The following is a 25181-nucleotide window of genomic DNA, read 5'->3' on the forward strand; positions in this document are numbered from 1 at the left end:
CTAGTCCAATGGCGAGAGTGAGCATCACGGGCGGGTGACGTCACGTCCAGGAAAGGATAAAAGCACTTCCGATCTGACCGGCGTTAGCTTCGATATAGCCGAAGCAAGTCGATCACAGGGATGCAGGAAGTATGGCAGGGGGACGCAGCGTCTCGTTCCCTTCTCAGGGAACTAGGGTTACAGTCGTAACCTGAGACGTTCCCTTTCGAGGGAACTCGCGCTGCGTCGATGACGCTTTGGGAACAATAATACCCAAACGCCGTACTTACTGCCTGTATGAAAAACTGTTGGCAACTAAGTCATAAGCACCTGAGACCCTGGGGCAGCGTCTAGGTCCAGGCTATACAACCTCACAAATGTGACTGGGGAAGACCAGCCCGCTGCATCACACACCTCTTGTAGGGAAACCCCTGAAATTAAGGCTTTGGAGGCCGCCATACTCTAGTAGAATGAGCTCTGGCCACCAAAGGTGACGGCTGGCCAGAGAACTCATAAGCAAGAGAAATAGCCTCGACTATTCACTTGCTGATCGTCTGCTTAGAAGCTGGGGCCGGTTGCATAAACCTCTAAGACTAGTCTTACAAGTTAGACATCAATTTATTTTCTTTAAGACGGTTCATAGCTTTTTTAAATCAGTTACATAAAAACGTAGATAAGCCTACTTTGATACCGAAAACTAAGACTGACTGCCCCTGACTATCTGCTAGTAGGTCATACTAGAACTTAAGACACTGTCTTAACATTATGGCTATGTTTATGCAACCGGCCGCTGGAAGACCTTTCTTAGGTGACCCAAAACAGACAAACAGCTGATCTGATTTTCTCCACTGGGCAGCTCTGTGGACATAAGTGCTCCTGGTCCGGAGTCGTAAAAGGAGGAGGACAGAAATCTTGCAACACAATAGGCCTCGGTATATTGGTCGGCACTTTAGGGACGTAGCCCTGTTTAGGATATAGAAATGCCTTGACCATCCCTGGAGCAAAGTCAAGGTAGTGGGAGAAACTGAAAGGGCCTGAAGGTATCCAACTCTCTTAAGGGATGAAATAGCTAAAAGGAAAATGGTCTTGAAGGTCAGAAACTTTTCTAAAACCGATTTGAGGCGTTCAAAGGGAGCCACAGATAGGCCCTCAAGGATTATAGCCAGGTCCCAAGCCCGAACCCGTGTTCGAGTTGCAGGCCTCAGCCTCAGAGAACCACGAAGGAAACGGATAATCAAGGGGTCTCTACCCAACGATGCATTACTCACAGGGGCGTGGTAAGCCGCTATGGCCGCCACGTAAACCTTTAGGGTGGATGAAGAGAACCCTGATGAAAAGCGATCTTGTAAGAACACAAGCACTGTACCAACTCGGCAGTTAACCGAATCCTACTGACGCTGATGACACCAAGAAGTGAAAACTTTCCACTTCAGGGCGTAAAGTTTCCTCGTAGCTGGAGCTCTGGAGTGTAAGATTGTCTCTACAACCTCAGTTGAGAGACCAGCATCTATGAGTTGGTCCCCCTCAGAGGCCAAACCTTTGCCCCCGAAAGAAAACCTGGGCTGCCATAGACCGCCCTATTGCTCTGGCGGTCTCCTTGGTGGCCCTGAGAGACAGATCTGTGGCTCCCTCTCTCTTATTCAAATCCCCCAGCAGATCAGCCTGATATACAGTACCTGTAACACTGCCATAGTATGAAGGCATGCTCCGGCCTGACCTGCTGCCGTATATTCTTTACCCACTAAATGATATGTAGTTTTGAGTGACTTAGTGGGTAGCACTGGGGCCTTCAGGGACGATGCTGAACCAGGGGACAGATAACTAGCTAGCGTCTGTTCAGCCCTGGGCACCGCCCCATAGCCATATTCTTTCAGCCCCCCTATATCGGAATATACATGGACTTGGGGGCTAAAAAGACGAGATGAATATGGCTTGTTCCACGATTTAGACGGCTCACTGTGTAGATCGGGATAAAATTGAAGGTCCCGTGATGGAGGTGATACATCTGATGACAGGGAGTCATGTTTATTTTTAGGACGGGCACCCTTTTCTTGGCTGCTCACTCAATATTTAATTTAGCCACGACACGAGTAATCACCTCCACCAGCTCCTCATATGCTGGGGAAAGAGGTGACAAATCCTCTTTCGCCATAATATTGTTTTAAATGCTTGTGACAGACAGCAATAAATAGACAGACAGTTTCGACATAGAGCGCTTGCTGAGGAACAGAAGCTAGCGCCGGTCAGACTGGATGTGCTTTTATCCATTCCTGGACGTGACGTCACCCACCCGTGAAGCTCACTCTCGCCATTGGACTAGTTGACATACGTGCTTCAGACGCAATCACGCAGGGGATTTACCAAAGCGTTATCGACACAGCGCGAGTTCCCTCGAAAGGGAACAAAAGGGTCAAATAGCATTAAGATCAGCACATGACACACATTTAAATTATTTAACAAATACATTCTTTTGATTTCTCCCAGCAGAAGGATAACAATGTCTATTGCAAAATACTGTAATATGGGTCAATTAAATAAATCACTGAACTTAAATTTATCCATTAAGTGATTGGGTTTTTTTATACATTATATTGCTTATTAAAATTCAGCTTTTTTTTTTAAATGCGGTCTAAAATGTGATGTTTATCTTTTGCACACAGTTCCTCTAAAAACCAATTGACAAAACAAATAGGCAATCTGGAAACACTTTTAAGCATGACTCAAGAAAATAGTTTTTTTTTTTTTTTTTTTTTTTTGTCAAAATGACTTTTATTAGAATCAAAATGTCACAGCAGGAATAATAAAATTAACGTTGGCTTCATGTGCATAAGGTGTGCACTAAGTGTTAAAAGGAAAAACTTTTTTACAATTTATTTTTCAGTGCTTCTATTTATTGTTAAGTATATTTTTTCAAAACAATTGATGCAATGATCTTCCAAATTATCTTTGTTTTAGATACTGAACTAGTATATTGTTCTTTGCAAAACTCACTACTGAAAAGCATATATCTTCTAAAAGTACAGAAAATCTATAACAAATATAAACTTACTAAATGTATAGTTTGAAAACAAAATGTTTCAAAGTGATGTATCATCAAGTGTTTTTCAATTTAAACAAGTTATAAACGTATAGCATATATAAGACGTACAGAATGCAAATAAAGGAGCATAAGCATTACTTTTAGACATTATGTTGTGCTAATTCACATTGTTTATAATTTCTTCATTTGTTTTTATCTGGTGCTCTTCCCATCGCCTCTGGAAAAAAAGACCAAAATACATTATTTCAATATATATTCTACAGCATTATATGAATAAAGCAGCATATAATAATGTTAACTTTATATGTAATGGGTCTGCCAAGCATAAATGTGTGCATGTCTTCAAATATACATTTTAATTTTATTTACAATATTTGTTATGGAATAAACAAATTAAACAAAAAAATTGCTGTTATGAATATGAGCAATGTATTGATTGAAACACAAATATATGCTTTGGTTCTTACCCTTCTCTTTAATAACATACAAAGTTAAGTTTCTCCGTACAGTCTCTGTTCTCCCAACTTTTAGCTTTCAGGTTTCGAGATCCACAGTATTGGGCATTGGCAGGGCATACTGGCAGCTGAACCCCATTTCCCAGAAATTCCCCACTCACCCAGAACCAGGAACCTGACAAGAAGCGCAAACCTGTCCACACACTGGGGGTTTGAGTGACTGCAGTCTTGTTTTGGGCTTGAACGAGATCTAAATTGGTTGGCAGACTGGCCAAGTCAGAGTGTTCAGTTCTGCAGTGTTCTAATGCTTCCTCCCAGCTCTTGTTTTCAGTTACCAGAATCAGTTCAGGCACCCAATTGTAACAGAAAAAAGGCATATTTTGATTGCATTCGTAGTCCCACAATTCACCAGCTGAAATCTTGGTACAAAAGTCAGTGTTTGGGTCATTTGGTTGACCACTTTTCCATTTCTTAAAAGTTTCTTCACTTCCATCACTCCACACCCATTCACCGTTAGCAGAGGGCTTGCTCAGGCCAACCCAGCCCTCTGTGTTCAATTGAGCTCTTGTATCGTTTTTGAACTTGATAAGTTCCCATTCACTGTCTATGGTGGATAGGTCGGCATAATTCTCTCGGCAAAACTTTTGAGCATCGCTCCAAGACAAATGGTTATCAATAAAAATATGTTTCCTGATCAATGTTAAAGTCAGCTCACAATGAGCTGAGAGGAAAAGAGCAACCCAGACAATCTTCATCTTTTCTGTGGAAACCCAGTCAGTAAATGCAGTCGTAGGGCAGACTTGGTAAATATAAATGCTAATTTCCCAATTTGTTAGTCAGCAATGTATGCAAATATTCACTTAGTCAAATTTCACAAATGCAGAACAAAGACTGTTATGACTAATCTCACACTGTGAGCTCAGAAAAATCTTTATTATGATGTCAAGTGCCTTTATACAGCAATTGAATTATTAGGTCACAGAATTTAAAACATTAGTTCTACTGAAATATTAACAAACAAATGAAAAAAGGAAAGGGAGGGGGAGAGAGAGAGAGAGAGAGAGAGAGAGAGAGAGAGAGAAACTGACCAAAAACATTATATAACAGCAGTTGTGGCAATAATGGGAATCCATATTTTATAAGATAGGACATGCACATAATGGAATGCGACTGTTAAAATCATATAAAATAAATTATTTCAAGTACACTATAAATAAAACTCCCAGTTGTTCAAAAAGTTTAATCTGGATCATAATTAGATTTGAAAAATCACGTTTTTCCTCCCATTTCATTTTTCTTTTTTTCATCACCATGTCCCTTAGTGCCTCCAGGGGTCTGATTGTTTAAAGGAATTTGAAAATGACATTTTTGTTTGTTTATGTTGTTTTCTTTCTCTTCATATAAAAAAACTTAAAGTGACCCTGACCCACACTGACACTTCTACCTGTTGTACTTTACTAGCTGCAAATACTGTGAAATGTAACCCCATTTGGAGCACTGGTAGTACAGATTGTGTAATCTAATCTGATTTCAGATTCCTTTTTTCTTTTGAACAACCTATTTTCAGGATTTGATCCAATCCGGTAGCCGAGATCCGATCAGATTACTTTTGAACAACTGGGCCCTGGAGCAACATGGGATTAAAGAGTTAGCTTATGCAAAAATTCACATTATGTCCCTGAGCAATATGGGATTAAAGGGTTAGTTTACGCAAAAATGAACATTATGTCCCTGAGCAACATGGATTAAAGGGTTTGTTCACCCCAATATGAAAATTCTGTCATTAATGACTCACCTTCATGTCGTTCCAAACCTGTAAGACTTTCATTCATCTTCAGAACACAAATCAAATTATTTTTGATGAAATCTGAGAGCTTTCTGTCCCTCCATTGACAGTCTACGCAACTACCACTTTCAAGCCCCAGAAAGGTAGTAAAGACATCATAAAAGTAATCCATGTGACTCTTGTGGTTTATCGCTTATGAAGCATTTTCAAATTTACCACTTTATTTACAAAACATTAATCTCCAACACACGTTCACAAGAGCACCACAACGTATGCGTATTTCGTTGACACGAGAGCAGACTTTGTTGCGTGATCGCACGTTGAAGATTAATATTTTGTAAATAAATGTTTTTTGTTTAGTTTTTTTGCACAAACAAAGCACTTGCGTCGCATAATGAAATTTTTGTTAAACCACTGGAGTCACATAGATAACTTTAATGATGTCTTTACTACTTTTCTGAGGCTTGAAAGTGGTAGTTGCGTAGGCTGTCAATAGAGGGACAGAAAGCTCTCAGATTTCATTAAAAAGATCGTTATTTGTGTTCCGATGATGAAAGAAAGTCTTACAGGTTTGGAACGAGATGAAGGTGAGCCATTAATGACAGAATTTTCATTTTTGGGTGAACTAACCCTTTAAATGTCTTATTTAGTGGTGAAAGCTGAACTGAAACCAACTAATCCACTACAACACACCACATTAAATGTAATAGAAATAAGATATACTTGGTTCATACAGTTCACTTAATGCCCAAGCAACTTTGAAGGTGCTTACATTTATACGTAGGTCACATGCAAACATTAGTTTATAATGAAAATACACACACACACTGAAAACAAACCTAATGCAAAACACATGTAAAAGTACAAGGACAAATGGAAAATGTCTGACCTCATCTTCTGAGTCTTTCACTGCAGAGAATGCCTTGTTGACAATGAGAAATAATTAATATACAATATGCGGACAAAAGTATTGGGACACACCTATTAATTATTGAATTCAGGTGTTTCGATCAGACCCATTGCCACAGGTGTATAAAGTATAAAATCAAGCACATAGCCACGCAGACTGCATTTACAAACATTTGTGAAAAAATGGGTCGTTCTGAAGCGCTCAGTGAATTCAAGCATGGGGCCATGTTTGCAATAAGTCAATTAACTGTAGTGGTTTTATTGAAAAGTGGAAGCATTTAAGAACAGCCACAAAGAGGAAGACCACATAACGTTACAGAGTGGGATCACCGAGTGCTGAGGGTGAGTATAAGTCGCCAACGCTCTGCTGATTCCATAGCTGAAGAGTTCTAAACTTCCACTGGCATTCATACATGCACAAAAACCATGCACTGGGAGCCATGGCTGAGCAGCTGCATGCAAGCCTCACATCACCAAGTACAATGCCAAGCGTCGAATGGAGTGGTGTAAAGCACACCGCCACTGGACTCTGGAGCAGTGGAAACGTGTTCTGTGCAGTGACGAATCATACTTCTCTGTTTGGCAGTCTGACGGACTGGTCTGGGTTTGGCGAATGCAAAGAGAACGGTACTTGCATGGCTGCATTCTGCCAACTGAACGTTGGTGGAGGATGGATAATGGTATAACTAATATGAAAGATACTGTACATTTCCTGAAAACAAGTCTCAAAGGTTTTATGTGTCAAATGTGCAACAATATAGCAAACTTAAGTACTGAAAATTACATTTTAATTTATTTTTTAATCATTAAAATAGTAAATGAGCAAAAAAAGTGACGTTAACCTGCCAAAACTTATTTTCCTCTTTTCTGTGGGCTTATCTCTTTCATTTGCCATTCCTGAGTAGAAAACAACTCTTCTCCTAAAACTAGGCAACCATATATATATATATATATATATATATATATATATATATATACTATTAAAAGTCAGATATCATAATTGTTATTTTCACTGCATAATGGCTACATGGTTTTTAAAAGAATCAACTGTCAGTGAAAGGAAATATGCAATGAAACAAAAAGGATTTGCATGCCCAGTATTTTGATATGTATGCAATGTTTCAGTAACAATGTATGTCTTGTGTTAAGGCATTTAGTATTAAGAGTGGTATTCACACACTGCCACATGCAAAACTTATGTCAGCTTTGACATATAGAAACTGAGAGGTTAAGCATTTGTGATAATGAGGTCAGACATTTTACTGTCAAATGTAATAATGTATCCATGTTTTGCATGTCTATTGCACTCTCAAGATCTCGAGTAATTTTTCATCTTGTGTGAAATGTTTGCATGAATCTGTCTGCTCAGTTTGGAGAACCAAACCTAAAATAAATACATGATTCAATGGGGTGTTTTAATTTATATTTACACAATTTAGTCCTAACATCAATCCATTCTCCAAACTACTCTGAAGAAAGAAAGAAAACTTGATTATTTGTTGATATGGTGGGTTTGGGCAGTTATTGCATTAATAAGTATTTATACTGTCAAACCAAAAATTATTCAGACACCAGATATCATTTTTTATATTTTTTAACGAGTGGGTGCAGTACACTATAGTTAATTTAGTTAATTAAGTGAGGGTAGCAAAAGAAAGTAAACTGTGACATATTTACCCAAAAATTATTCATACAGTGGACTACCAAAAATGATTCAGACACTTTGACCTAAATGAAAATACATTTTGGTTATATGTACCAAATATTTTGGGACTTTCTCCACTAGTGGTCGCCAACTCACATTTTTCTAGTCTTATGTAATTTTGGTCTCTTATATATATTAAATGTGCTGCTGTTTATATTCCATATTTTGGGTAATTTTATTCCATATTAGCAGTTGGGTAACACAGAAAACTACCAACAAAGTGACCCAATAGGCTCAAACCTATGTTTGCACATCTCTCATCTCACGATACTTCTGATTATATTACAGGGATGTCTTCAGTTGAATGTCTTTATGCTTTGCTAAAGCATATGGGTTTTGCATGTTTTGAGAGGACTTGAATGCAAATTAGGGCACATGTTTATTTTGAATGGATTACTATGCTGTATACCAGACAAATAGGCCATGATAAACTATAGTAATTACGTAACAAAACTGTTAATACAAATTTTATACATATATTACAGTATACATGTATATATAAAAAGATATTAACATGCCTAACGCCTGGTTCACACCGGACGCCGAAGCGGCGCGGAACGGAAAATCACGCGCGGTCCGGCGCCTGCCTGTTCACACCAGACGCGTATTCTCCGCGGCTGTCGACAAGCGCTTCTGCTCAGTTGTTGTTTATTCAGAGCTATTTTTTACATCATGGGTAAGTAAATAACCTCATAAAATGAATACACCATGCTTGTTTGTAACCAAGAAGTTTGTACACTTATTTTATTAATCCGTTGTCGAGACACACACGCAGCCAGAGAGAGAATATGGTAGACAGTTTTTTTCTTTGTTTGTTTTCATCTTTCTAGTCTGTTTAGATACACAAATATGATCGCATTTGTCACTCGCGGTATTTTAATTTGAAAATTGCTTTTATTTTGACAATTGACCGGATGTCTCGTGTTTATTGGTGTGACTTCCTGCCGGAATGGACGCGGATCACTCGCGGTCGCGCAAAAAATAGACCAGACGCCGAAACTGGCGCTTCACGGCGCGGGCCGCCCGCGGCATGCCGCGGCGCTCCGCGTCTGGTGTGAACGACACCATAGGTTAACATGGGCGCTGAAAGGAAGCGGCCTCCGTTCCGCGCCGCTTCGGCGTCCGGTGTGAACCCGGCCTAACCCCTCATTTACACTGAACACGTCTGCGGCGCATTACGGCTGCGACACGGCTACCGGAGCTGATCGCGCCCATTCTAGTCAATGCTTGTGTTTACACCGGCCGCGACGCGGCGCGTTTCAGAAGCTTCCCAGAAGCGGCTCTCCGCGCCGCTTCGCTAAATATAGGCGCCTAGTCTATTTTTGACGGACGCGCGTCCAAGTCGCACCGGGAATACAAAATAAAAGTAAAATAAACATTGTCAAATTCAAAATAAACACCCTGTGCAAACTCCCAAACGTATTACACACCAATATCCTTGGTAGAAACCATAGACTGTATGGTAGAAACTCAAAAATCAAGAAAAACCACGTCGGACAGGCGAATCACGTGGTCTCGCGCATCCAGTCGCTCCGCTTCTGAAATGCTCCTGGTGTGAGTTGGCACGGCGTGGAGGACGGAATAAAACCTTGTCGCAGACGTAATGCACCGCAGAGGTGTGCAGTGTAAATGAGGGGTAATACACAGCACACGTGTGCGGTGCATTGCGTCTGCGACAAGGTTTTATTCCGTCCTCCACGCCGTGCCAACTCACACCAGAAGCATTTCAGTAGCGGAGCGACTGGATGCGCGAGACCACGTGATTTGCCTGTCCGACGTGGTTTTTCTTGATTTTTGGGTTTCTCCCATACAGTCTATGGTTTCTACCAAGGATATTGGTGTGTAATACGTTTGGGAGTTTGCACAGGGTGTTTATTTTGAATTTGACAATGTTTTTTTTACTTTTATTTTGTATTCCCGGTGCGACTTGGACGCGCGTCCGTCAAAAATAGACCTGGCGCCTATATTTAGCGAAGCGGCGCGGAGAGCCGCTTCTGGGAAGCTTCTGAAACGCGCCGCGTCGCGGCCGGTGTAAACACAAGCATTGACTAGAATGGGCGCGATCAGCTCCGGTAGCCGTGTCGCAGCCGTAATGCGCCGCAGACGTGTTCAGTGTAAATGAGGGGTAAGACTTTTGCACAGTACTGTATCTTAAAAAAAAATCCTAAAGATCCCTGTGAAGAAAGCTAATATCTTTCATATTTCTAGTACACGTAAATGTATTAATTCTACATCAACTTGTAGGCTGAAATAATTTGCAGAGAATCTTAGTAAAACTTGCTAAATTCTATTCGATAGGATTACATTCAGGCAGAGTGGCAGCAAGATGTGTACTGTGCGGTGAGATTTTGGTCAAGTACGTTCCAGGGACCAGCCCAGATATTCCATCCCTCCACGCTCTCCACCACCCATCCTCGCCTTGCTCAGTTATTGTGACAACTTGTCCTTTACTGACAGACAGCTCGTCATCTTCCTAGAAAGGGCAGGGAATGGAGTACACAACTCTGTTTAACAGTCTGTAAGGCCTATAAACTTTGTTTATAAACTTATAAAGCTTTTTACTTTTTAAACTTTTCAACAAGGACGTCAGGCAAACTGTGTTGGTTAAAATTACACTTATCAGGTTTTTTTTTTACACTTTACACATTTTATTTACGTCCTCTAAATCAAATTTCTCTAAATCAAACACTAAGTATTACTAGTAACAACAAATACTTGGACAAGTTTGTATCTCTGGGATAACAACTAACTATAAATAAATACATTGATACTGTATTTATTTACCTGAGCTTTAAAATCATATAACACCATGTACTTTTCCTCAGTTCCTCCTCCCCTTTGTTGAGCCGGTGTATATGTTCCACCCAAATTACTGCCAGCTTCAGGGCAGCCTGTGATGTAAGGACAGCGACGCTCAATGCTCCACATTCAACTACTTGACTTCGCTAAAATTCATTGTGAATTTAGTTTAATGCTCTTCGCATATTGTCATATCTTAAAGCATAAACTATAAGTTTAAGACTTCAGAGAAGGAATACTGACCACTAGAAGGTATCCTTGGACGCAGGACAGATAATCTGTAGAGAGTTCATATATAAAAGAGTTTCACAATCAAGTTTCAAAGAACAAAAATGGCTTAAAGTCCCCCTGTGGTGAAAATCAAGTTTTTAATGTTGTTTATGTCTATGTGGTGTTTTTAATGTGCTTAAACCATGTGCAAATTCATAAATCAACACCATTGCTGAGTATTTTCTCCTTAAAACTGCAGTGAACCAAAGACAGTCTTAAAAACACGGTTTGAAATCGATAGTTTTTCCCGACGTCAAAAACGACCTTGTAACCAATCACGTCAACGTGCCGGCGGGCTTTAGCATATCATTAACAGCGAACCAGTAGGGGAGTCTCGAGGGATGCCAATATTATCTCAATATTTTTTTGTTGATATGAAAAATTGGGTTGATTTATGAACTATATGCCCTTCTCCACTGACATTCTGAGTTCTTCAAAGCTTTTCTGATAATTGTTAGAAGGCAGGCTAATCATATTAATTACCATCATGTGTCCAACATTGTAAAGAGTGATACCATTGTGCAGCGTTTACCTCAGTAAGTTGGCCGAGTAAATCTGTGAGCGGGTGCGAGTGAGAGGAGGTGGGGCTAATTAGCATATTCATGGAGCCACATAAACTAAATGAAGCAAGGGTGTCGAGTTACATTCAAGCTACTTTTTTCCACAGGAAAAAAACATTTAAATGTAATTTTAGTGATCAAAGATGAGTTTTTAAGGGGGATAAAATGATTGATTACAGGGGGACTTTAACTCATTCTTAATTATTCAGACATTCACCTGTTCGTTTCAACCCTCCCCACTCCTCCATTGGTGTCCACGTCAGAGTAACACTGAAACTCAATGGGAGCTGAAGAGAGATGGAGAAGTGACTGTCAATTTATGTAGCATTTCTTAAAAGCATCACATCATCCTATGTCAACTCTTCAAAAAGAAAGCTGATACATTTCTGAAGAAAATCATGATAAATGTGAGGAATTTACCTGGGGGGCGACAGCCAGTCTTTTTCATCTTAATGAAACAGTTGTTGTCAGTGATGATGTCGCACTGCTCAAGAATCTTCCTTACTTCCTCATAGCACTACAAAAGAAAAGAGTTCAAATTGTAAATGTAAACAGCATTTAGCTAGGCTTTTAATTATAAAGATAGACGAAGGAGGACATTTACATCATCATCCCGGACGCACTGAATCGAAAGCAGATTGCAATGATCCCATAACACACAGCGCAAGATATTAATGCGCTCAGACTCCTGCTGCTGAAACACCTAGAAGGCGACACAAAAATTACAAAACATATTGTTCCTTTTGTAAAATGTTGGATGTAACTTCCTTTTAAATCACACCCAGAAGATTTTGTACAACTATTTTTGGCAATGACATTTTCTTGACTCATTTCAAGCTTTGTTCTACATCAGTAAACTTCAACGACGGAGAGCTATGACTGCTTATCACATGCCTATGAGATTGTGTTATATCTTACTTAGTCAGTTAGTTTTGCTTATTTCTGTATACACTCCTTCTGCTTACATGTTTCTGTATACACGTTCTTTACCTCACATGCACTCCTGTATGTGCTCTCCCAGTCCTGGGAAGTTTTCTCTAGTTGATCAACATTCCATCTGTATTGCTTTTCTGAACCAGCAAAGGAAATAAAATGAAGTCAGCTCTTCATTATCATTAACATGTCACAAATAGCTACTGCTTCACTTACAAAGTTTGGATATTTCCAGATATATTTCAAGCTCTCATATCTACATCACTGTTCAAAAGTTTGGGCTCAGAAAGATTTTTTTTAAATAAGAAATGAATACTTTTATTTAATTTTAATTTTTTTAATTTTTATACTTTCTAAGAATCCCAAAAAATGTGTCATGGTTTCCACAAAAATATTAAGCATTTTTTAAATAATAAGAAATGGATCTTGAACACCAAATCAACATATTAGAATGATTTTTTAAGGATCATGCACTTTCATCAACACTTAAGCTTTCAAACATATTAATGTTCATGTTAACAAACATACACAGACATTACATTGCATTTATATTCCTTCTGCCAGCAGGATTATTACAACAGAGAAGTTTGTTAGCACGAACCTGCCAGGTTGGCTGCTTGCCTGCATAATCTGGCCCTGTTCATCACCTACAACATAGTACAACATAGATTGATAAATAGCCATATTCAGTATTTGGACCTGACCTGAAGTGTAAGTTTACACATTAGCAGTATCTGTAACATATCAAAACTGTTCACTCAAAGACTCTATTCTAAAGAAATGAAAGTGTTGCACTGTCTGATGGTATTAGAGTTTCTTTAAACACTGAGGTCGAATGATGCCCAGTCAGACTGAAACAAGTTTGCGTTGCTTTAATCCTCATTTTGGCCTTACTGTGACCACAAACCTGCCATAGGTAATTTTTCACAACTGCCCAAAATTCCAGAATTAAAATGACCAGTTCCCCTGTAGTCAATAATTGTATCCCTTAAAACGCATCTTTGACCACCAAAATTACATATTTAAAAGTTTTTTTCTTGAGAAAAAAAAATGTGTCATGCCTTAAAATAGCTTGAATGTAACTCTACAACCTTGCTTCACTTAGTATACGAGGCCCCATGAATATGCAAATGAGCCCAGCCTCCACTCAATCGCACCAGCTCGGAGATGCACAGGCTGAGGTTAACGCTGCACAATGGTATCGCTCTTTACAACGTCGGATACATGACAGTAATTAATATGATTCGCTTTTTGGTTGACTACATGATCAAACAGCTATAAATGGGTTGCTAATGTTACACAAACCATGTTCACATTCGCCATCTCAGTCTGCCTTCTTACAATCATTAGAAACGCTTTGAAGAACTCAGAATGTTGGTGGAGAAAGGCATATAACATCATAACATTGTAATATACATCATTTAAATAATTTAGCTATATTGCTAAATGTACATGATTTTTCATATCAACTGAAAAATATACCAGGGCAGGACCTGGCTTCTCTTGAGACTCTCCTGCTTCAGAGAATAGTTAATGATATGCTAAAGCCCGCCGGCACGTTGACGTGATTGGTTGCAATGTAGTTTGTGAGGCAAGAAACACCGGCGATTTCCAACTGCGTTTTTTAAACTGACTTTGGTTCACTGCAGTTTTAAAGGTTTGTCTTAAAGCATATTAAAAACACCACATAGACATATAAACAACATTAAAAACTTGATTTCACCACACAGGGTTTTTAACTTAGTGTATTTTTAGTGTATAAAAAGTTATAGTATGTGTTAAATGTTTACGCCCTCACACCTTTTCTGATTGCCGGTGGGTGGAGGTGTTCACGTTTGTCTTCTTCCCCACTGCTTGCTCAGCTTCATCAGCCTCCTTAAACCTCAGCTCATATAATCTTTTTGACTGTATAGGACATTCAGTAAAGAGAACAGATTCAAAGTGAGTAAAAGTGCAAGATAATCGAGAACAGGGAGGGGGGGTATGGAGCTCTTTATGTGTGTCTAAAACGTATCTCACTATCTGTGGTGTTTCTGTGGTTGTACAGCACAGGAAGTTCAAGTCTTATTATATCCAGAGACAGCATGCATACCTTACCTACAAACCAAACAACCTATTCTCTTATTTTCTCTTATTCCTCTGTCATCGTCTGTTTCTATTCTCTTTTACTTTCCTATCTCTCTCTCTACACATTTCTTGGTGGTCAAAATAAATGTTTGAGTTAGTCTTCAAAACCTAAGCCAACGAACAAACCCTGCATTTATCTAATGTGTGCTGTCTTATCATGTCCAAATACATTCTGAAAATGTAGTCACTGCATTCATGTTTCTTCTTTCAGTTTCTAACTCTCTTCCTCTTTTGGCTGATACTGAATTTTGGGTGGACCCTGAGAATGATGTTTCATTTATGCCCTGAACTACTAATGACAGTCATTTCTAAAATGGGAAACAAGAGGACCTAGGGTTGGAAAATAGATACTTGTTTTAATCTCATTTACAGTACTTACCTCCATGGTCTTCTTGTGCAACACCATTTTAGGCTTCTGAAGTTTTTCAATAATCTCTTCAAGCTAATTAGGACAGAAAATAGATACAAGATTCTATCTTTTATCAGTTGCATTATTCATTAATTAATTGGTGTTCACTCCTTACAAAATACAACAAATGGTGTCTAAGTTTATTTAAGTGATAATTTACAGTGTTTATGTGCTCAAAGGAAAGTGCCAGCTTCCTTCCTCTATACTGAATAACCACAGCAACAACCATGGAAACATATCTAAAGTGCTGGGCTGTGTGCATAATTTGTCTTGACCATTTGATTTATTTAGTTTTACCTTTTTTCTCTGTTCCCTCTGGTGTTCTCGAAACACCTCTATTTTGAGAACTTCCTCCTTTATCCTTTCAGATAGTTGGATGTGCAAGTTTCCTGCCTTTTCAATCTCTAGAAAACAATGCAACTCAAGTTGAGGACTCTAGCATTCAAGTATTTTTCTAGGTGCGAGGCAAAAAGCAATTGCATCACATCACATACCTGCTTTTAACGTGTCAAACGATGCCTTTAATGTTCTGAGTATAAAAAACAGATAGTGAAATGAGTACATAATACACACATTTGGCCTACCTTTGAATACATATAAAAAGTTCGGAAATAAGGTAGGTATAAGGTAGGAATAGTTAAGTTATTCAGAAGTGGCATTCACTGAATCAACACGTCATTTGAATTCAGAGTGTTTGAATTTGAATAAGTTTGCATGATATTCACAGACCAACTGACCCAATCTCGGATTGACCTTCTGCCTTCCGAGCAATCGCCACCAGATCTCGTCCATACTTCTCCTCCGCCAGCGCTCTGTGAAGGAGAGCAGTAGTCACACACAGACATTTATAGAGACACACAGACTTAATACCTCATTTTTCATACCTCATTTTCAACAGGTCTTCTACGTCTTTGCACATATGCCTGCCATCATGTAACCTCTGCAATATGGCATCATAACCCGACTGATCCATAAAGTCTGTACCCTAAAAAGACACCAAACATGCAACCTAATGACACTATGCAGTGGGGAACTGTTAAAAACAAGTAAACAATTAAATATGAAAATGTTCTTGAATAGGACTTTGCAAGATTATAGTTTTAAATGTAACTGCTCTTAAAACTTGACGTTAATAAAAGGAAATAGGCCTACACCCTATAAAACAAGTGCAAGTTTTATCAGAGTGAGAATTTTTACTAGTTCAATTCAGAAAACACAAAAAATCCATTATTCTTGAAATAGAAATATAAGTTGTATTTCCCGTAGTGAGAATTTTTACTTAAGTTTGAGAGGCTTACTATAAACAATAACTTACCCAAAAGGCATCGCAGAACAGTAAAGCCATCTTGAATGTTTAGTCCTCAGAAGTGTCTCCTGAACACCCACCGACAAAACCCCGCTGAGACAGATTACATTAAAGTTGCTGTAAAAGTGGAAGAAACACACGCTACAGAGGCAACAGTCAAATGAAAAGTTTGAAACGAGGAAGAAACTGCGTGGCGGTTTCAGCTGGTCAACTTTGATCTCTTGACGTCTATGCTCTCTGAAAGAGGAAGAATAATGTTGATGTCACTGTTTTAAACGGTTCAGCAGGCAATTTCTACAGAGATGACAATGAAATTGGCGTAACGATCAAACGAACTGATAAGATAGGCATACAGTTAGTTCAAACAGTCTATGTTTACGATTTTATGTCAACAGTGCACATTTGTTAAGGGATTTAGGTAGATATTTTTCATATATAGTTAGGATAAGGAACAAAGCAAAACAAGCTTAAATCGGTATAAAGCAGCAGTAAAAAAAAAAAAAATCGCCGTTGTATGACATTGTAAACAAAAATCTGTCCTCTCGTCTCTTTTCCATTATCACTGTCCTGGCTGGCTGGCTGGCTGGCTCTCCTTTTTCTGGGCGAAGATTGCTATAACACACTTAAGCCAAAAGAGGGAGACACAACCCTCCAAATCTGAAAGAGTGTAGGCTAGTGTGGGGTACTTCAGATCAGACTTCACCTGGCTCAACAATGAGAAACCGATCAAGTGTCTGGGTGAGCAAGCATCACACTTTGGGATCAGTAGGCCAGTGTGAAAATCTAAACAGCCTCTTTGCAAAGAGGAGGTCCTAAAAGCTTGCCTTGTCTGTGCGCACGTGCAACAAGATGTACGTGTGTTGTTGTTGATGATGATAATGCAAGTAACACTTACAGGTTTGATCAGGTTTTAATCTGTGAATAAATCAACTATATATATATATATATATATATAATTAACAAATGAAATATACTAATATGCAGTGGGGAGAACAAGTATTTGATACACTGCCGATTTTGCAGGTTTTCCTACTTACAAAGCATGTAGAGGTCTATAATTTTTATCATAGGTAGGCCTACACTTCAACTGTGAGAGACAGAAAATCCAGAAAATCACATTGTATGATTTTTAAATAATTAATTTGCATTTTATTGCATGACATAAGTATTTGATCACCTACCAACCAGTACGAATTCCGGCTCTCACAGACCTGTTAGTTTTTCTTTAAGAAGCCCTCCTGTTCTCCACTCATTACCTGTATTAACTGCACTGGTTTGAACTCGTTACCTGTATAAAAGACACCTGTCCACACACTCAATCAAACAGACTCCAACCTCTCCACAATGGCCAAGACCAGAGAGCTGTGTAAGGACATCAGGGATAAAATTGTAGACCTGCACAAGGCTGGGATGGGCTACAGGACAATAGGCAAGCAGCTTGGTGAGAAGGCAACAACTGTTGGCGCAATTATTAGAAAATGGAAGAAGTTCAAGATGTAGGTCAATCTCCATCGGTCTGGGGCACCATGCAAGATCTCACCTCGCGGGGCATTAATGATCATGAGGAAGGTGAGGGATCAGCCCAGAAATACACGGCAGGACCTGGTCAATGACCTGAAGAGAGCTGGGACCACAGTCTCAAAGAAAACCATTAGTAACACACTACGCCGTCATGGATTAAAATCCTGCAGCGCACGCAAGGTCCCCCTGCTCAAGCCAGCGCATGTCCAGGCCCGTCTGAAGTTTGCCAATGACCATCTGGATGATCCAGAGGAGGAATGGGAGAAGGTCATGTGGTCTGATGAGACAAAAATAGAGCTTTTTGGTCTAAACTCCACTCGCCGTGTTTGGAGGAAGAAGAAGGATGAGTACAACCCCAAGAACACCATCCCAACCATGAAGCATGGAGGTGGAAACATCATTCTTTGGGGATGCTTTTCTGCAAAGGGGACAGGACGACTGCACCGCACTGAGGGGAGGATGGATGGGGCCATGTATCTTGGCCAACAACCTCCTTCCCTCAGTAAGAGCATTGAAGATGGGTCGTGGCTGGGTCTTCCAGCATGACAACGACCCAAAACACACAGCCAGGGCAACTAAGGAGTGACTCCGTAAGAAGCATCTCAAGGTCCTGGAGTGGTGGCCTAGCCAGTCTCCAGACCTGAACCCAATAGAAAATCTTTGGAGGGAGCTGAAAGTCCGTATTGCCCAGCGACAGCCCTGAAACCTGTAGGATCTGGAGAAGGTCTGTATGGAGGAGTGGGCCAAAATCCCTGCTGCAGTGTGTGCAAACCTGGTCAAGAACTACAGGAAACATATGATCTCTGTAATTGCAAACAAAGGTTACTATACCAGATATTAAAGGACAAGTTCGGTATTTTACACTTAAAGCCCTGTTTACAGATCGTATCTGATGAAATAGAACGGTTAAGATTAAAATTTGGACACATGCTGCTGTCCCGAGAATTTTAGGTTTATTTCGCCCCCACCCCCCCCCCCCCCACCCCACCCCACCTTGGCAAAGGTGCATTATCGCCACCCACTGGGCTGGAGTGTCTATTATTCAAGCTCTCAACGGAAGAATCACGGGTGTGACGCGTTTGGCAAAATAGGTCCACAAAGCGAAATAAACCTAAAATTCTCGGGACAGGAGCATGTGTCCAAATTTTAATCTTAACCGTTCTATTTCATCAGATACGATCTGTAAACAGGGCTTTAAGTGTAAAATACCGAACTTGTCCTTTAAGTTCTGCTTTTCTGATGTATCAAATACTTATGTCATACAATAAAATGCAAATGAATTACTTAAAAATCATACAATGTGATTTTCTGGATTTTTGTTTTAGATTCCGTCACTCACAGTTGAAGAGTACCTATGATAAAAATTACAGACTTCTACATACTTTGTTAGTGGGAAAACCTGCAAAATCGGCAGTGTATCAAATACTTGTTCTCCCCACTGTATTAAACAAATTTCAATGTTTACAAAATGTTTACAATGCTAAAAAAAAATGCTAAAATGTTTACAATGTTTGTGACAGTCAGGTTTAAGGGATAGAAAATATTATCTCACTATAAAACAAAAGAAGTCAACGCTTTGTATGAGTGTAGAACAGTTTGCGGTAGATGCATTTAGTTCCCTTTCGATACGGGTTCACACTGAATTTGGCCACGATTTGACCATCTGACTCTGAGACAAATTTTGCAAATCCTAAAAGATTCCTCTGTTTGACATGTTCACCGACAGCCGATTAATGACCGCTGCGATAAAATTTGACCTCTGACGAAATTCTGCATGGCAGTGTCAGAAGATTTGACTCACAGTCCTGCAACGTGACTTTTCCTACGACGACCGTCAAATTGTCTTTGTTTTTCAAGACAAGCCATGACCAAAATTAACGTTAGAGATTTCTCTGTAGCCACCATTTCAGTCCCGTGTGTAATGCAGCTCACTGTCACCGAACGCGTCATTGATTGATGATGTGAAACTCCGGACAAGTTTTCTTGCGTGCGTCCGTTTTTAACACATCTTGACTGTCGAACAGTCTGACATTTATGACAACTCAGATCTTGCAGTGTGAAATGGATTACATCAGTGATCATGTTCGTACAGTCTGACAAGCAACAATGGTGAAGGACTATGATAAACTGCACAGTGTGCACCCGGATTCGCATTGCATCAGTGGCTGATGCGCATGGGGAAAAACAGATCACCTGCACAGACAAATGGCAATGGCTCTTTAGCCAGCCAAAACGGGTGGGGCCGACTGCCTATTTAAGTCTCCTTCAGTCACCCCCACACGGTTCCATCTTGGGACCTGTCCACAGTCCTGAGGGCACTCTGAGGCCCTCCGTTTGAGCCATTCGCATCGGCTGACCTTCGTCCTCTCTCGCTGAAGCTCCTCGAGTTCAAGCCTAATGACAGTAAATTTGTCCTTTGACCAAGAAGAGGCTATGTGCATAAGGTGCTTTCCACGCCCTTTAGAGCACAGGTCATAATGCTCTCTGCTCTTCCTTCCACTGACGATGAGCAGGTGCCACACCCACTCTGCCCGGTCTGGGCACTATAGGGTATACATACAGCCCTAGCCAGTTCCAGCAGTCAGTGCAACTATTTGTGTGCTTTGGAAACTGCTCAAAGGGGCTGCCAGTTACGAAGCAGACCATCTCATTGGATAGTGGACACGAAAGTGCTGGGTTATAAGTCCCTGGGCTTGCAGTGCCTTAAAGAGGAGAGGGCCCACTCCACCGGGGGAATGGCCTCCTCTTACGCTTGGTCTAGCGGAGTGTCCATTGCCGGCTGGTCCTCGCCGTCCACCTTTGCCAGGTTTTACTATTTTTACGTCCCTGCTCTTCAGGCACAGATATTATCCGCTCCTGACCCTAGCCTGCTTTGCTGGACAAACCTTTTATGTCCCTATCTCTCTTGTAGCCTGCTATGGGGCCCTTGTCACCAAGCGCCCCCAGGCTACGGGCTCACATGACAGCCTTCCGTTCTGCGCTAGTAGCATGGCCCTTTGAATTGCGTTCCCCATATGTGTCAGGTGCTGACGTAATGTGAGTGAACTGTATTGAAAGGGAACATTTCGGTTACTAACGTAACCTTGGTTCTCTGAGATAACGGGAACGAACATTGCATAACTTGCCATGCTACTGCGCCTGCACACAAGTCGACGCTGCTGGCACAGCGGAAAAATTCTGATGAAAATGACTTCACCCGTTTGGCGGGCTAAAAAAGCCATTTGTCTATTCAGGTGCACATAAATCAAGCTTCAGTATTCGGAGAAAAACGGAGTTTTCCCCATACGCATCAGTTACTGACACAATGCTCGGTCCCATTATCTTGGGGAACCAAGGTTATGTTAGTAACCGAAACGTTGTTTTCCAATTGCTAGGACACATTTCTCAATACTTGGGTCACTTTTTTAAAACTCTTCACCTAGTTCTCCTTACCAACTTTCAGCTTTTCACATTCAAAATGCACGAAAACTACCAAAACATTTAATATGTCTCAATTGTATCTCGTTCCAAACAATAGCAAAGGTTGTCATCCAACAAATACTTTGTTCACTCATAAAAATTAAACAGATTTAGCGTTGCAGAGAACGCGACAGAGATCATAATAAAACGAGAATCAACACTGGCTTGGCTTTTCGGAGATGATGAGAACTAAGGAATTTGTTTTATAACAGTAAGTGCTCTATTCATGTAGTCGCAATATTATATTGTGTCATGTTTATGCAGTAGGCCTACATAAAGTATTAAATGAAAACATCTCTGACACATCAGTGTATTTGACAAATATTGCATTTAAAGTATGCAAACAACACGTGAGCACTACGGGAAGCAGAAAGTGTCAGAATTCACATCTTTGTTTTCAGCTCCTCCCCTACTGCAAGCAGCAACTCTCACTGATCGGTTACATGCAGCCGATGTCGAATGCACTTTTCATCTCAACTGCAGAGAAAATGGGTGGAGCTTACGTCTACTAGGTGTGTTTGATCAGGGTTGGAGCTAAACTGTGCAGGACAGTGGCCCTCCAGGACCGAGTTTGAGAAACCCTGCCCTAACCCTATCCCCATTAGACGTCCAGAGAGGTGGAGCTGAACGTCATTTGACTCTGCAGCACCTCTTGAGCTCACAACCAAAACAATGTTCTTCCACTAAATGCATGCAGTTTTGTTTTTAACCGCTTGAGTGCCAAAAGGATTTATGTTGAACAGTTTTGAGTAAATTAACATGCAAATTTAGCTAAAGAGTTTTGGTGGTGGTTGTGTCAGAGTGAGAAAATCATTTATGAAATTTGGTAAGTGCATTGAATGCATTTTGTGACAAGGCCAAATGATCCACAGTTTGGTCCATATAGACTGCTGTTGTGCACAGTCTGCACACTGTGTGAATTGTTTTGAAAAAGTGACCCAAGTATTGAGAAATGTGTCCCAGCGATTGTAAAAAAAATAAAAAATAATCAGTCATATGCAACCTGCTCACTGGTTGACAGATTTGTAGTTTTATTTTCTTCAGCACTTATAATAAGTTAAACCAGCTGGACAATTTCAGATTTAGGAAAGGAGGGGGAGTGTAGATTTTTAGATGGAGGGTAGAAGGAAAGAGAACCTTCCTAATGTTACTGTGTAATAATCACACATTATTTAACTACACAGTCAATGCAACCAGTTCAACATTTCTCAGTTATCATTAATAGGCCTACCACTGTAAAAATAAATAAATAATTTGTCTGGTAACCAAAATAAAATTGATTAATGTGGCAACATCTAAATATGATATAATATAACAACCTTTCTTCATTACACCGAAAAGAGCATTTTTAAAGAGCATTGTTAGATCAGGTAAAATATAATTTTACCAAGCTACCTACAACTCATTGGTAGCTTGAAATGGGTATGCGCTTGGCAATATCCTTTCTGTTTGTCCTTGTGTGTGGAGGAGATTGTGAGTACAGGCAGCATGCACTTGTGAATATTTATATAGTTATGTATTTATAGACGTTTAAGAAGTATGCATAACTGCTGTTGAGCTATGTGGTGGTGTACAAAATTATCGATTGATGTGATGAACAGTGTGGTGGTGGTTTGTGTGTGTGCGTGTATTGATTGTTCTGTTATGCAGTATGATGCTGATTGTGGCATTGTTGACTGCTTGCGGTCACCACAGCAGGCAGGAGGATTGTGGTTAGGCTGCAGACAGACTGACGTAGTGTGTGTGTGTGTGTGTGTGTGTGTGTGTGTGTTGAATGTCATTTTTGGTTCCATTTTTTGTGTCTGGTTTCACATGTATTTGCCGTAAGAACATGTTCGATTCTTTTTTACAGAGTGCACAATACAAATCAAAACAAAATAATTTGATTACAGAAATGTATGTAAAATATATAAATAATTTATTATAAAATACTCAAATATAATGAGTATATAAATGTTGTTAATATTAAAATATTAAAATATATTTCAGCCAGAGCACTAGTAACTGGTTACAATTGTCTTTAGGGGTAGCAATACACATTTTTCCAGTATTGGTCATTGTAAAGATATAATGAGTACACTTCCTACACTTTAACAGGAGCTTGATATTAACATTTCCAAAAATAGGAATTCATAAACCTCACCATTGCTATATGTCTACGCATCATTTACACAATATGTTATTTGAGGCTTTATTCCTAGATAGTAAAGTGTCCTTGCAGATGATAAAGTGTTTCAATGAAATAGTAGTATCCCTGGGTGTGTCTGTGTCCTTCGCAGCTGTATTTTTATCATAATCGATCTGGATTTCCTCTCTTTCAAGACATCAGGGATGACCTTCACAGTAGGAGGGGTTCACAAATACATACAGGTTTGGTGCCAGCCCTGAGATGAATGAACTGCTACCGCAAAACACTAGAACACACACAGATAGCAGCAAACACACACCCATATTGTTCCCTATCCTGTCACAATCATACACATTTTCTTGCAATGATTAACATCAACACCTTCTCAGATGCTTTTGGGTTTCCAGCTGGCCTGCAGGTGCTCTATATGTTTGTGTGTGTGTGTGTGTGTGTGTGTGTGTGTGTGTGTGTGTGTGTGTGTGTGTGTGTGTGTGTGTGTGTGTGTGTGTGTGTGTGTGTGTGTGTGTGTGTGTGTGTGTGTGTGTGTGTGTGTATTGACGCGCTTGCTTCCCTTGGGCTGTGTTTGCTGGTGTAGTGTATCAGTGGGGCAGCAGCGTGGCGCCATCCGTCCTGCTCCCACCACCAGCCCTCAGAATGCATTACACACCAATCGAACACAGCCATTCGGGATAACTCCACTTTTACCTACTGGACAGCACTGCTGTTAGGAGCTTTTGTCCAGCCTCTCTCTCCCCCTCTCGTCCTGTGCATTTTCTGTTGAAAGGATCATGTTACAGAAGCTGTAGAGACCACCTCAGTGAGAGTTTGTGAGTGGCTATAAAACACACACACACACACACACACACACACACACACACACACACACACACACACACACACACACACACACACACACACACACACACACACACACACACACACACACATACACACACACACACACACACACACACACACACACACACACACACACACACACAGAGAGAGAGAGAGTAGCAGTCTTATTAGTAGTCGAACAGGTGATTCAGTGGATACAGATTTAGCTTAGCATATTTAGTCCCCTCCCAAATATCATTTTAACTGCTTCTGTCAAATTTGGGAACACTCGTTATAGTTTGGTTTCAAAGATTGTCATAGATTGCATGTCATAGATGGCTGAGTTTCACTAAATGGATAAAATCTATCTATCTATCTATCTATCTATCTATCTATCTATCTATATATAAATGTGTGTGTGTGTGTGTGTGTGTGTGTGTGTGTGTGTGTGTGTGTGTGTGTGTGTGTGTGTGTGTGTGTGTGTGTGTGTGTGTGTGTGTGTGTGTGTGTGTGTGTGTTCACTAACAAGTCTAAAATAAGACTTTTTTGCACTCAGCAGTGTTTGAAAGGCACAAGGCTGAAATCTATTCTGTTTTGAATGTGTGGTTCACAGTTTTGACAGCAGTGTGTTAGCATTTGAACAAAGTGCTGTAAATCCACAGTGTTGTGCGGGTTGTGGTTAAAGTCATGGGATAAGTGTGTAGAGTTTTGAAAACTGTGTTCAAGCAATGAAAAACGAACTAGAGTTTGGTCCACATGAACTGCTGCTGTGCAGACTGTAGTTAGAGTTTTGCACATGTGACTCCAGTTGTGCCCACTGTCGTTTAGCAATCGAAAAAAACTGTAACAATTGTGTCACCGACCTCGCTCAGTTTCCACAGCTCTTGGCCCCGCATACTTGCCACAGCGTGTTAATAATGCTTTTGCATTATGTGGAATACTGTGGTTCATTAGGGTC

General features: G+C 40.2%; 1 protein-coding gene across 1 annotated transcript; it reads right to left on the reverse strand.

Moving 5' to 3' along the window:
• Positions 1-7578: 7578 nt before the first annotated feature.
• pstpip1b (proline-serine-threonine phosphatase interacting protein 1b) lies at positions 7579-16538 on the reverse strand. The gene is made up of 16 exons (XM_082161379.1): positions 16288-16538; positions 15857-15957; positions 15710-15784; positions 15467-15501; positions 15270-15376; positions 14943-15005; positions 14237-14341; positions 13038-13083; positions 12494-12573; positions 12108-12206; positions 11924-12020; positions 11721-11790; positions 10917-10951; positions 10659-10765; positions 10007-10347; positions 7579-8399 (listed from the first exon to the last, which is right to left on the reverse strand). Exons 1-15 carry the CDS (start codon positions 16315-16317, stop codon positions 10162-10164), a joined length of 1236 nt encoding a protein of 411 aa, XP_082017505.1. The 5' UTR covers positions 16318-16538; the 3' UTR covers positions 7579-8399; positions 10007-10161.
• Positions 16539-25181: the final 8643 nt, after the last annotated feature.

The sequence above is a fragment of the Leuciscus leuciscus genome (genome assembly GCF_965113295.1).
Source record: "Leuciscus leuciscus genome assembly, chromosome: 2".
Taxonomy (NCBI): domain Eukaryota; kingdom Metazoa; phylum Chordata; class Actinopteri; order Cypriniformes; family Leuciscidae; genus Leuciscus; species Leuciscus leuciscus.